We start from the raw sequence: 13950 nt of genomic DNA, 5'->3' as shown, positions 1-13950 counted from the left end.
TGTAATGTAAAATCATAATTTCATGAGTCAGGTCATGAATTCTGCTTCACTAAATTCAGTCGTCCACCGTTCATGGAGCATGAGCTCTAAATCAACACAGAGCCAATAAGAGCTTTTACATTAGAGCTCTGAGATGTTAGTGGACTGGGAACCTGTGTTGCTTCCAGCTCAGTCAGAGCTAGCTTTAGTTTATGAGCACTGACCGCACGCTCCTTCAGGCCTGTAGCTTTCAGGTCAGATTCTCATTGGCCGAAAGCGGTGTCAAATAACCCCATTGAGCTCTTTGTGCTTGAGCATTGTTTGTACATGTGTGTATTTCCATGGAAACAGTGCCGAAGTTGGAGAGGGTTGCTCACAGTGAGAGATAATATTTCATAACTGTCTGAGCTTTTTTAAACACACGTAGCGCTTTGACTTATCGCTGAAGCTGAATACTCACTGAGCACTGCGGCTTTCTTTTCCATTTGGCTTTTGTTTGTGATTGGTTTTACATTCAGCTGGGTTTCATTTCGAGTGCCGAACTCAAACATCTGCGAGGTCTACCCGTCTGCACAGCCAACATATCGCTCAGAAGAGTGACATTTTGCTTGCAAATGGATTTTTAATTATCTTCAGTGATTTTACAATTATTTTTGATCAATCTTAAAATGCATCCTTTAGCATTGTCATTGTTGTCTTTTTCTGTTACTTGTTCTCTATTCTTTCCTTCCAAAGGAAATGTCAATTTGTGATGAAAGACAGGAAGCGGGAGAGCGTATACCTGAAAGCTCGTCTCTGTGTGTGTACGCATGTTTACGCCAAACAGAAAGCAGATCCTTCAAGGTCAGAAAGCTGCAGTGGCTGATGGGTAGGACAGCTTCCCACAAATCTGAGAAAGATGCATCTTAATATCTGAAAATGCTCCGGAAGGCTTTGAAGTACTTGTGAAACATTTCATGGAAAAATAGCAGGAGATGCATTACGTTTTCAGAAGTGCCAGAGGTCTTTGATTAACGTTGCCGAAAACCTGCTATTTCTGCATTACAAACCACCCTTGATCAACAATATGGATTTGGAGACTTCTGCACTCCTAAAACACTTGAGTGACTTCAGAAGTTTGTTAAAAGCAATTTAGTTTCTTCTTGAATACAATTTGGGTAACTCTCGCAAAACCTCTCAGGAGTATACATCATTTTGCAAAAAAAAAAAAAAAAAGATATTATATTTTGCCCATTTGGAAATGAAGGCCATTTGAAGACCATTAAGATGTTTTGCACTGCAACATTTTTATGTGATAATAATAGAATAATTCAAACATTACGGCCCACAAAGGGCAACAGCACATTTTTAAGGGTTGGACTCCACTACCCCAGGCCTAATGAGTACACTATGCCATCAAAAGACCCAGGACAACAACCGCTACACTGACGACACTGATATGTTATGAATATAAAATAAAAAATAAAAAATTACACCATATTTGGTAACGCTTTACTTGAAGGGGTGTGCATAAGACTGACATGACACCTTCATAATCATGACAGGACACATGTCATGAATATGAAGGAGGGTTTATGCATGTTTATGATAACTGTCATTAAGTGTCATTAAGTGTCATTCGCTCAATTATGACATTTTTAATGCAAATATGACATTGTTTGAGATGTCTTTGTAACGACACCTTGACATAAACTAATACATCATAACCTGTCAGTGTCTTTGTCATGACAACTTGACATTACCAAGACAACATAAATTGTCATAAATATGTCATAAAAATGACATAGCAGATTAATTATCAAATTTAAGAAACCACTTAGCTTCATGGGTTAACATTACATTAAACTGTTAGTTTTGACACTGGCTGTCATGAGGCCGTTATATTCTGTGTCAGGAATATTTTTCTTGACCTCGACTACAGTGGTACACATTGAATTTGTCATTAAAAGGTTATAATGGCCTCATGACAGCCAATGTCAAAACCAACCACATGACAGTTTAATGTAATATTAAACCATAAAGCTAAGTGGTTTCTTAAGTTTGATAATTAATCTCCTATGTCATGTTTATGACATATTTATGACAGGTTGTGTCGTCTTAGTAATGTCAAGTTGTCATGACAAAGACACTGACAGGTTATGATGTATTGGTTTATGTCAAGGTGTCATAACAAAGACATCTCAAACAATGTCATATTTGCGTAAAAAATGTCATAATTGAGCGATTGACACTTAATGACAGTTGTCATAAACATGAATGAAACCTCCTTCATATTCATGACATGTGTCATGTCATGATTATGAAGGTGTCATGTCAGTCTTATGCACACCCCTTCAAGTAAAGTGTTACCGAATATTTTCTTTATTTTGATTTTGAAGTGCAAAGTAACCCAGAAATGTTCTTAAGTTTTGTGAGATTTACCCATTGAATGTTTGAAAAAGGATTGCACACTCAATTTACTCTTCTTAGTATAATCTATGTATTAATCTATATGTTTTGGGAAACAATATATTTTGTACAAACAATAATGTAAATCAGCTGAAACCTAACAGCTGTGTGATTCGTACAGTCTGTTGAAGTCCAACTGCCTTTACTACCAAGTTTTCCCTAAACATTTTGGCCAGCCAGGAACAAATGCACAGCTGCATTTGCGCTCAGTTCTGTTTGTTATCATTAAATTCTAGAATTTATATAACATTCCTCCTACAAATAGATTAATAGTTTTTGGGTAACACTGTATTTCAATATAGTCCACTTTAGACATTCTACTAACTATAAGTAACCGCAAACACTTTCTTTTAATGCTCCCCGAGTAGAAAATCTGAGACAAGGACAACTTTTAATCCGAATCTAGCTTTCTAATAAACCTGGAATTGTATACTATGAATATTGTCGGCTCTTTGATGAACTGATTATATTCCTCTATTGCATAAGTCACTTTGGATAATAGTGTTTGCCAAAAGCATAAATGTAAATGCAATGTTACATGTCTGTCTAAGAAGCATCTAAACTGCCTAAGACAATTTCAGCCCGCTTTGGACATTTCATCGAAATCTTACGCACATGGCATCGTTTAGCATCAATATGAGACGCAGATCCCAAGGCGTCATAACCGTACCCTACCCCAGACCTAAACCTACCCATAACAGTGCGTGTTATATTGACGCTAAAGGATGCCATGTGCGTAAGATTTCGACGAAATGTCATATGGCGTCACCTATATGACACCAAAGGATGAGAATCCGTTGGACAATTTATACTACAACCTCCCTCGGAAGAGCAAATATTGCATCTAAACTCATAAAACAGCAATTGAGAGAATGAAAAGTCTAATTAAACCAGCAATCCATTCAGCAGATGGGAGAGAAACTACCCCTAAAGGGTAAGGTACCTTCCATTACTTGCCATCTAATTAAAAACTTGAATATTTTGACTCCTGGAAACAATGATACTGACTTGATTCAAACGTTTTTTTTTTTTAAATAAACCCGAGTTGAATTAATTGTCCAATTCGCTGTGTAGCAGTGCACATCCAGATAGAGCAATATATGGAGGTGAAGGGGCAATTGAATCCAGTTGCAAAGCTACAGAAGACACTGCACTGCGGCGTCCTGAACTCAACAACCCTAGACTGCTGGTTAACATTGTAACACTGAAATCATTCAGCTATTCATCACAGATTTGGAGAACAAAACATCCTGGAAGATGAGAAAATAAGACAAAACCGAACTGTATTGTGATATGTGAGTAAACTATTCATCAACTGATGTGTTGTACAAAACTAGCAACCAATATCTGCCTGGAAACAAGATTACAAAGCCAACGTTTGTCAGGTTACTCAGGCAAGGTGTGTGTAAGCACTAGGAAATGTAGCTTACAAAAATGTCCATAGGAGGAAATGCATACACAAAAAAACAAAAAAAACACAACAAAAAAAACCACTGATTTTAACTAATATAAAAACAAGGCACCATTATGAATGGTCTTATGCGAGGTCGGTGAATAGATATAGCAGGGTCAAAAATTAGTTGCAAAAATACCACCAAAATAATACACAGTGGTGTTTCGGTACTAAACGAATCTCTGTTTTTGAACAAATTGGTTGAGTGAATGATTCAATGACCCATTCATAAAGACAGTCACTTTCCTGACTCATTCCTGAACAAATCAGCCTTTTTGAATGAATTGCTTGAATGAATGCGCCGATGACTTGCTCATTTAAGGTGGCTTTTCAATGACTTGCTGCCACCTAATGTCAGCTTTAGTTGATATATTCTTGTTATAGTTTTAGTTTCTATAGTCAAAATGTTATATTATCTAATAACATGAATTAAGCAATTGTAAATGCATGCATTACACAGCTTGTGCAGATACTGTATCTAATGCCACTTCAGATGCAGCTGCTGTGCCACCTTTGCATTGCAAAGATAGAGTATGTTGCAACTGATTTCATTTGATCTGATTTCAGCCATATGGTGTCTCATTTTATTTGGATTTATTAAAAGTAAAGAATTATGAAGACAAAATATGACACATTCATTTAATACGGTTAGAAAAATTGTCCTTAAACAATAAAAAGAAATGCCCCTTAAATTATTTGAAGAGGGCAAATATACATTTCTGTCACTCCTGTACAGTCAATGGAAGTTTCTGCTTCCTATAACAGTGATAAGGTCTCTCAACTCATCTTTCATTACTTTTTTTTTTTTTTAGAAATGTAAGCGCAAACCTGCAGCATGTTTGCTCACAGCCTATTAATAACAGGTTCCTTTCTGCAGAAGCACAATGACGGCTTCAGAGGCAAACCTGAGGGCATTAAACTTTCATGTAAGGACTGACATTCAGCGCTCAGCATTCACCCCTCCCTCTCACACTTTCTCTCCTTTCATTCACGACAGCTTTGATCCTTGCCCGCCTGACTCACACAACTAGCATTTGTAGTATTTAATGCATTCTGATCGATAACTGAGAGAATAAAAACTATACTCAGTTTAATGAATTTGACCTTTGAATTTGAAATGTATTTCGTTTATTGACAAAAGTAAACTTACTGTGGGAGGGAGGATCTTGGAGTCCTAATGCACATGCAAGTTAAACCACTTCATCTGACATTATGATTAGAGATGCACCAGAATAACTATTCAGAATAACTGCCGATACCGATAGTTTGGTTTTCTTAAGGAGAAAAAAAATCTCTCCCAAGCTAATGCTGTAAACTAGAGTGAACCATCTAATTTGGTACATTACTTGTCTTGGTGACAAATTTATTCTAACAGTAAATAAAGCTCCTCTCTTTATAGCTAACTGACAAACTTTTTTTTTTTTTAATATATTTTTCAAGATGGGGGATTTCGTGCATACGTTCTAATTTGAAATCTGTAAATATGTTCCAATATTTGAAACAGTTCGACAGCAAGTCCATCATCAGAAACACTGAGTGATGCAAGAGTGAGGGAAATAGAGGCATAGAGCAGCGAAGACATTTTCCTTTTTCATTTTCTGACTCAGAATACTGTCGTTCTGCATGATCAAAGGGACAAAAAATTTAAGATGTGGAAATTCGGAAATGCCACAATTGTCAATTGACTGACTGTTTCCCGTGACATTAAACCCGTTAACCTCTATGTTGTCATTTTGTTTTCATCTATTCAATCAAAAGGCAATTTTAATGCAAGTTTGTGACATTGTTTGACACACCACATCAGCTTCTGGTATAAACCCGGGGTCGGGATCCTATGGTACGTGTGCAAACATCACGGGCACGAGAGCAGTAGCGAGAGACGTGCATGCATTTCATTTAGATAAATTCCTTCACACCAGCATCTACATTGTTAGGTGATCGTTCCTCATAGTCACACAGTGATACTAAGTTAGGAGCTATAAACAGGGGTGCACAAATCTTTTTTTGGTCTGGTTTCAAGAGTGCACCTGGAGATGCTGCTTGGTACTTACACTTTACACGGCACATTTATCCTAAAAGCTGTCCAAAACTAAAATAACACTATTTGTTCACTGTAGAAATTAAACATAGGTTCATCCAACGCTATCTCACGACCAATCCGTACGAATTTGTACGAGTGATTAAAAGGTGGCTAATTCGTACTAATTTCGTACGATAAATTCGTACGATTTGTCTAAACCCACGTGATGGGTAGGTTTAGGGGCGGGGTCAGGGGTAGGTCATTCGTACGAATTCAGACGAATTTGGTAACTCGTAAAATATGTACGAATTAGCAAAAATCGTACGAATTTGTACGAGTGAGGTCGTATGAATTAGTACGAATTAGCCACCTCGTAAAATTCGTACGAATTGCCGTGAGATCGGGCTGGGTTCATCTGATGTATTTGTTGCTCTAAGATAAAAAAAGAAAAATAAAAAAAAAGAAATTACCGCTAATAGTGTTAGAGATTTTTAACTAAGTATACAAAGTCCTGAACAGTCCACACACACACACACAACTCACAAAGACAGTGATGAGCAACATATACCATTCACGTACACATGCAGGTTCAGAATAGGGTCACAATGGAAATCTGTTATTTATGAAAATAAACTAAATTAGGCTTTAAAAAAATGCTTCAGAAATGTTTTAAATGCTGCACTATTTCTATGTCAGTCCTCAAATAAGCCAGTTATTATGTATAAGTGATTGATGTGAAATGATTATGCTTAAATACAACGTGTTATACAATTATAAATGCAATAAATTAGTCACTTGGTGACAAAAAGTTTACCAATTTCTTCTATAAACCCGTAGAAATTCATTTAGGAAAGCCTTTCAATAGCTCAACTCCTAGCAGCAATAAGATTTAATGGACAGTAACAAAGATAGCTAACAGCTGCTTTTCAGATGTTTCTCCTCAGAAAAAGGTCCCACTATAGAGATTGAAAAGGATCGGTCATGTGCTCAGATTTGCCAAATTCTGCAATCAAAAGGCAGAGATCTCAAAATGAATTGAAACATTTCACAACAAATTATCCCAAAAACAAATGACCTGTGCCGTAATATCCATATATACTTTTATAGCTCATTTGCCACTAAGGAATGAATTTGTCACCCAGAGGAAACCCATGCCAAATCTATCCATAGTGCAGAGCCACAATGCCACCCAATTTGTAGTATGTGTTCAATAAAAATACCCGAAAAGTCAATAATTTTGACAGGCATATTATTATTAATATTAGCATTATTATTTTTAATTTTCATATTAGAAATTTATTAACATATTTTTTTTTTTAATCACATTTCTATTTCCCTCTGCTGAAGCAAAAGGACTGAGTTAAATGAGTTAACACTGGCATCACACATATGAAAATTTAAACACTTCGGAAAAATTACACTTCGGATGGGGGAGTGGGGGTAAAAATTGGTATTGAACAACACCATTTTTTTCAGTGGATACTTAAAGTGTGAAAATAATATATAAAATAGTAAAGGTCAAAGTAGTAAATGTTAAGTTCGCTTAAAGAAACTTACAAGTATACTTGCAGTATAAAATAAATATTAAAATAGTAGTATTACAAAGAGTATTCTTTAAAGTGTACTTTCATAAACTAAAAATGGGTTAGAAGTATATGACTAGTGAACAAACAATATACCTATAAGTTCACTAGTATAGTTGCAGTTCTAGAAAAAAAGATTTAAACTAGTGTCAAATTCAAAATGGTCTACTACTATAATTAAAGTACATTTAATAGTACACTTTTATAAACTAAAAAGTTGGCCAGTTTACTCTCAAAAAGTATTGGAATAGTACACATACAAGTATACTATTAGTGCACTGATATTAGTACACTTACTTGGAAATATATACTTCAACTTTGTTTTAAGCATATTTCGTTTTTTAAAGTATTTAATAGGCTACTCTATCAAAAGAGTACAAGCCTTAGAATAATTATACTTTTCTTAAGTCTGATCAAAAATTTAAGTAAAAGAAAACCAAATATACTTAAGAATTGTACTACATGTAGAACAGTCTAAGTATATCTCAATCAAAAGATTAAGTACAAGTATAAGCTAAGAATACTAAAGTATAATTTTGTTTATTAGTTTATATTATCATATGGATATTTAGATTTGTTAAAGGTAAAATAAGACAAAAACACTGATTAAGAAAATTAAGTCTATATTTATTTTATACACACTTATGGGCAATCACTGAAATATTATGCATGCAAACTAGAAATAAAGTGCATAGAACCAATAAAATATTTTATTTACCAGTATGGTGGACACCACCAGCGATCTGTTGGCGAGAGAGTCAGTCACATTGGCTGCCTTTCCCTTCTGGTTCTCCGTCATGTTCAAACCACTTGCATGATCCCATGTCCCAATCTGCAAAAAAACAACAACAATATTTTCATAAATATATGACATGATACAAAAAAAGAGAATGAATTCCTCAATAAAAATAATAAAGAGCACGTTCCAACATCCAACGAGTTCTCTTGTAGGGCCATAGAATCTATAAAACAGTTCCCTTTCGAGGGAGTCCAGTGCTAAGACAGAATATTGACACTATGGGAATGCTTTTGTGTGGCTGCATCTGAAGCACTTGCTTGATGCCATGCATCATCTAAACTGTACCCTCTGGACTGACGGGTTCAAGATGGTAACGCTGAAACTCATTCTGTTCCAAATCAAGTCTGGCAACTGGTTTGTTAAAACAGAAGATGCTTACTTTCTCAATCCATCCTTCCTCAATTTCTTCAGGTTTGCTTTGGGGGGGGGAAATTTACCAATATCAGGTTCTTCCGTTCGGCCTAGCCTTGTCACCTCGCACCTTCACAGAGTGCATGAATGCAGCTACTGCTCTTTTGCGATTCCAGGGAAATGCTCAATTAGATTTACGACTGCTTTGTTCTAGCTCAGTCTGGGCACTTGAGGTGCTTGGGGGTTTAGACTCAAACAAGAATGTTCTTTGTCCATTACAGAGAACCACTTTTCTAGAAGTGATATAGAAGGCTAGGCTAAGCCGTCACTGTTTCAGAGACTGTTGGGACTCATGGTAGTCATGTCCAATGTGATTATTTTGGACCTTCTAAACATGAGACCATTGCAGTAATGACTCATGACCAAGGGGTTCCACATCATCAGGGTTATGCGCAGAAGTCGTCGTACCCTGGTGATGTGGAAGAAGCCTTGGTTTTTGGTCAAGGTTCCTGTGCTGGGGGCCTCTTGTCGTCACAAGATGCTAACGACTGATGCTTCCCTCATCGGCTAGGGTGCGGTCCTAGACAGCCGCTCAACTCAAGGTCTATGGAGAGGTCACAATCCTTTATGGCACACAAATTGCCTGGTAATAAGGATTGCATTCCTATCACTGAGATACTTCCTCCTGTCCTACAACACATCGGTGGTCTCATTCATAAATCACTTGGGGGGGGTCTGTGGTTGTGATCTCTATGCACCAGATACTCCTCAGGGCCCAGGGAAAGATGCTCTCGGTGAGGGCTGTTTACATCCCTGAGCACCTGAATCAGGAGGCAAACATCCGGCTCGGAGAATGGAGACTCCATGCAGAAACAGTTGATTAGAGGTAGTTCGACCAGGTGGAAGTGGACCGTTTGCAAACAACGCACTGCCCGCTCTTTTTTCTCCCTCATACATCCAGTTCCATTGGGGCTGGATACCATGCTTCAGACGTGGACAAGGCTATGCCTGTACACTTTCCCCCTGATCACTCTGCTCCCAGTAGTTCTAGAGAGGGTTTAGCTCCTGAGGGGGATCAACACTTGAACTCTGGTCTCTCAACTAAAGTTGCTGAGACCATTTTTAACTCTAGAGCTCCCTCCACAAGGAAACTATATGCCTTAAAGAGGGAAACTCTCTTTCTTTTTGACCCAGTTAACTGCCCGGTTTGTTCAGTGCTGGGGTTCCTTCAGGATCACTTTTCTCTTAGGGAAACGAATAGGCAAATAGATTGTTGAGGCAATTTCTGTGGCTCAAGAGGCTTCCTTTGTCCTAAGTCATCATTCTACTAGGAGTATGGTTTCCTCTAAGGCATTGTTATCAAGGGTTTCCTTTCAAGATGCTTGTGATTTGGCCGGCTGGTCCTCTCCATACCCCTTCATCAGGTTCTATAGCCTGGATATGGAATCGACCACACACTCTCAAGTGCTTGAGACTCGAGTTTTGTGCTCGTCACAATTCACAACTTTTGTTCAGGCATTTGTTCAGTATGGCGTAGTGTGTGAGGATGTTCCCAACATTCTGAAGCAGCGTTGAGTTCCCTTGAAAGGGAACGTCTCAGTTACGACTGTAAAACTGGTTCCCTGAGAAGGGAACAAGATGTTGCGTTGCTTTGCCATACTTCCTGCATGCCTCTGAGTGACTAACTTTAGCCTATAGACCTTATGTAGCCCCGCCCCTTTTCAGCGCTGCGCTCGTTGTCTTTTGTCTTCCGGTCTGTATTTTCACAGCGATCTTGCGTATTTGTGATTGAACGGCTCGTTTTAAAATCTTCCCGGTCAACTGACATTTGTTAAGACATCTGCTTTAAACATTACAATCCTCATGATAACATTTGTTAACTTTACATGAAGTAAATCCACTTCAAAAGCTAATTACTCCTGGGCAGATACAGAGCGACCGCAAAAATGGAAGTTCAAAGACAATATTCTAAAGATGGCTGCGCCCTCGTTTCTCTGGAGCATAAGGTCTATAAGAAGTTTGGTCCGGTAGTCCTTTACAGCAATCATCTGTCAAGGGATTATGTTTTACAAGTGAGTTTAGAGTGATTTCACACGTTCATCATATGCAGTCTCGCAAAAGCGTTCACAAAACGTCAACATTCAGATGCAGCGTCTCATTCCCTTCTCAGGGAGCCAGGGTTACAGTCCTTAACGAGACGTTTTAGTGAATATTGTCTGGGTTCTTTAATCGTTGGGACATTATCTGTACAGAGGCTTAGGTAATGTGAAGACCATGTTATCATGCACAAGAGAGCAAAATGGAGGGATGGAAAAAAGAGAGTGAGTAAATGAGAATTGCTTCAGCGGACCAAAGGACTGCAATCCCATTCCTCCCTTCTCAAACCCGTCTCATTTACTTCAGAGGACCCTCTTGAGAACTGACAACTCAAAACAAGATGACAAAGTGCAGTCGTTCACACACGTTCAACCATCAAAAAACAAAGTACTTCAGAAAACACACAGCCTGTAGCTTGTAATTGCAAATCACCTGTTTAATTCAGACTTCATAAGGCTAAAGGGCTACTGAGGGCCTTATTATTAATGGGATAAATTATTCATGAAGGTGCAGACACATGTGGAAGAGAACTGGGAGGATAGAGGCTCTCTGTATATGTGTGTGTGTGTGTCTGTGGGGGGAAGAGGATTTGTATTGCCTGTCATTAAGTGGCTGGGTAAGTGTGTGTAGTTTCAGGTGTACACACATTTGTCCTTATGAAGGACAGCAAGTTCATAACTAAGGAGATATGAAACCAGAGGAATTCAGCACCTTCTCTAGTCCCTCTTCCCTTAGGCTGATCACATCCAGATCGAAATCTGTCCTCAGGCCGTTGGTCCTGTTGAAGTTTATCCGTCCAGTCAAGCCGTCCCAGTGGGCCTGGAGGTTAAAAAAAAATATTCATTGTAGCCAACCTGCGACATCCAATGAATTCTTCCTTTCTGGCTAAACAGTGATTATACCTTTATCAGAATGTACGGTTCACACTTTGATATGTTTTTTTTTTTCAAATCTGATCTGCAGGACAGACTGTTCACATTGTCATTGTACAGCTCATGTGATCAGATCCGTTTGGTTCAGACCACTGTTACTATAGTTAACTAGAACACAAACCATAAAAAAAACTTCTGTTACTTGAAATCAAATAAACTTTAACTTAAATAAAATAAAATAAAATAAAATGTGTTAAAAAAAAGTTTTATTTCAGCTAGTTGCCAAGGGAGCATTTCTCATTTTCTTTTAGTTCAACTTGATGCACTAAAATAACTAAAACTAAAAGTGAAATAAAAATTATTAAAAGCTATATAGACTTTATGTCTGGGCATTGACACACATTTCATGATTCGACTTCGACTCACAAGCTTACGATTCGATTTAATTGCGTTCTCGATTTAGACATACACTCACCGGCCACTTTATTAGGTACACCTGTCCAACTGCTCGTTAACACTTAATTTCTAAGCAGCCAATCACATGGCGGCAACTCAGTGCATTTAGGCATGTAGACATGGTCAAGACAATCTCCTGCAGTTCAAACCGAGCATCAGTATGGGGAAGAAAGTTGATTTGAGTGACTTTGAACGTGGCATGATTGTTGGTGCCAGAAGGGCTGGTCTGAGTATTTCAGAAACTGCTAATCTACTGGGATTTTCACGCACAACCATCTCTAGGGTTTACAGAGAATGGTCCGAAAAAGAAAAAACATCCAGTGAGCGGCAGTTCTGTGGGCGGAAATGCCTTGTTGATGCCAGAGGTCAGAGGAGAATGGCCAGACTGGTTCGAGCTGATAGAAGGGCAACAGTGACTGAAATAACCACTCGTTACAACCGAGGTATGCAGCAAAGCATTTGTGAAGCCACAACACGCACAACCTTGAGGCGGATGGGCTACAACAGCAGAAGACTCCACCGGGTACCACTCATCTCCACTACAAATAGGAAAAAGAGGCTACAATTTGCAAGAGCTCACCAAAATTGAACAGTTGAAGACTGGAAAAATGTTGCCTGGTCTGATGAGTCTCGATTTCTGTTGAGACATTCAGATGTTAGAGTCAGAATTTGGCGTAAACAGAATGAGAACATGGAACCATCATGCCTTGTTACCACTGTGCAGGCTGGTGGTGGTGGTGTAATGGTGTGGGGGATGTTTTCCTGGCACACTTTAGGCCCCTTAGTGCCAATTGGGCATCGTTTAAATGCCACGGCCTACCTGAGCATTGTTTCTGAACATGTCCATCCCTTTATGGCCACCATGTACCCATCCTCTGATGGCTACTTCCACCATGTCACAAAGCTCTAATCATTTCAAATTGGTTTCTTGAACATGACAATGAGTTCACTGTACTAAAATGGCCTCCACAGTCACCAGATCTCAACCCAATAGAGCATCTTTGGGATGTGGTGGAACGGGAGATTCGCATCATGGATGTGCAGCCGACAAATCTGCGGCAACTGTGTGATGCCATCATGTCAATATGGACCAAACTCCCTGAGGAATGCTTCCAGCACCTTGTTGAATCTATGCCACGAAGAATTGAGGCAGTTCTAAAGGCAAAAGGGGGTCCAACCCGTTACTAGCATGGGGTACCTAATAAAGTGGCCGGTGAGTGTATATCAGGTACACATTTTTCTCAAGGGAAAAAAAATCAATAATAATAATGGCAGAAACGCACAAAAAAAATTACTAAAACTTTAACTAAAATTAATTGAATGAAAATGAATTGAATTAATACAGAAAATGTATAAACAAAAATGAATTCATACTAAAATAAAACAAATCAATGCAATAACGTGTTATTTTTTCATTATTTTTGTCAAATTATGCAAGAAAATTATTTTAAAATATGTGACTGAAATGTGAAATAAGCGTAAAATATATTATTTTCAAAAACAAAAAAAAAGATTTTTTGGTAACTGTACTTGAAGGGCTGTGCATAAGACTGACATGACACATGTCATGAATATGAAGGAGGTTTTATGCATGTTTATGACAACTGTCATTAAGTGTCATTCGCTCAATTATGACATTTTTAATGCAAATATGACATTGTTTGAGATGTCTTTGTTATGACAACTTGACATTACTAAGACAACATAACATGTCATAAATATGTCATAAACATGACATAGCAGATTAATAATCAAACTTAAGATACCACTTAGCTTCATGGGTTAACACTACATTAAACTGTTGGTTTTGACATTGGCTGTCATGAGGCATTATAACTGTGTCATGAATATTTTTCTTGACCTCGACTACAGTGGAACACATTGAATTTGTC

At 38.1% G+C, this 13950-nt stretch overlaps 1 protein-coding gene across 1 annotated transcript in view; it reads right to left on the bottom strand.

The window, feature by feature from the left end:
- grik2 (glutamate receptor, ionotropic, kainate 2) overlaps positions 1–13950 on the bottom strand; it is a 250725-nt gene that overhangs the window by 70443 nt on the left and 166332 nt on the right. Inside the window, exons 9-10 of the mRNA XM_056251625.1 lie at positions 11442–11549; positions 8202–8315 (exon numbers count right to left, since the gene is read on the bottom strand). Of these exons, the coding sequence (XP_056107600.1) occupies positions 8202–8315; positions 11442–11549 (222 nt within the window). The remainder of the gene's footprint in view (positions 1–8201; positions 8316–11441; positions 11550–13950) is intronic.

This window comes from Rhinichthys klamathensis, unplaced genomic scaffold (assembly GCF_029890125.1).
Source record: "Rhinichthys klamathensis goyatoka isolate OS25496 unplaced genomic scaffold, OSU_Roscu_1.1 h1tg000087l_1, whole genome shotgun sequence".
Classification (NCBI taxonomy): domain Eukaryota; kingdom Metazoa; phylum Chordata; class Actinopteri; order Cypriniformes; family Leuciscidae; genus Rhinichthys; species Rhinichthys klamathensis.
This window is presented reverse-complemented; position numbering and strand designations above follow the sequence as displayed.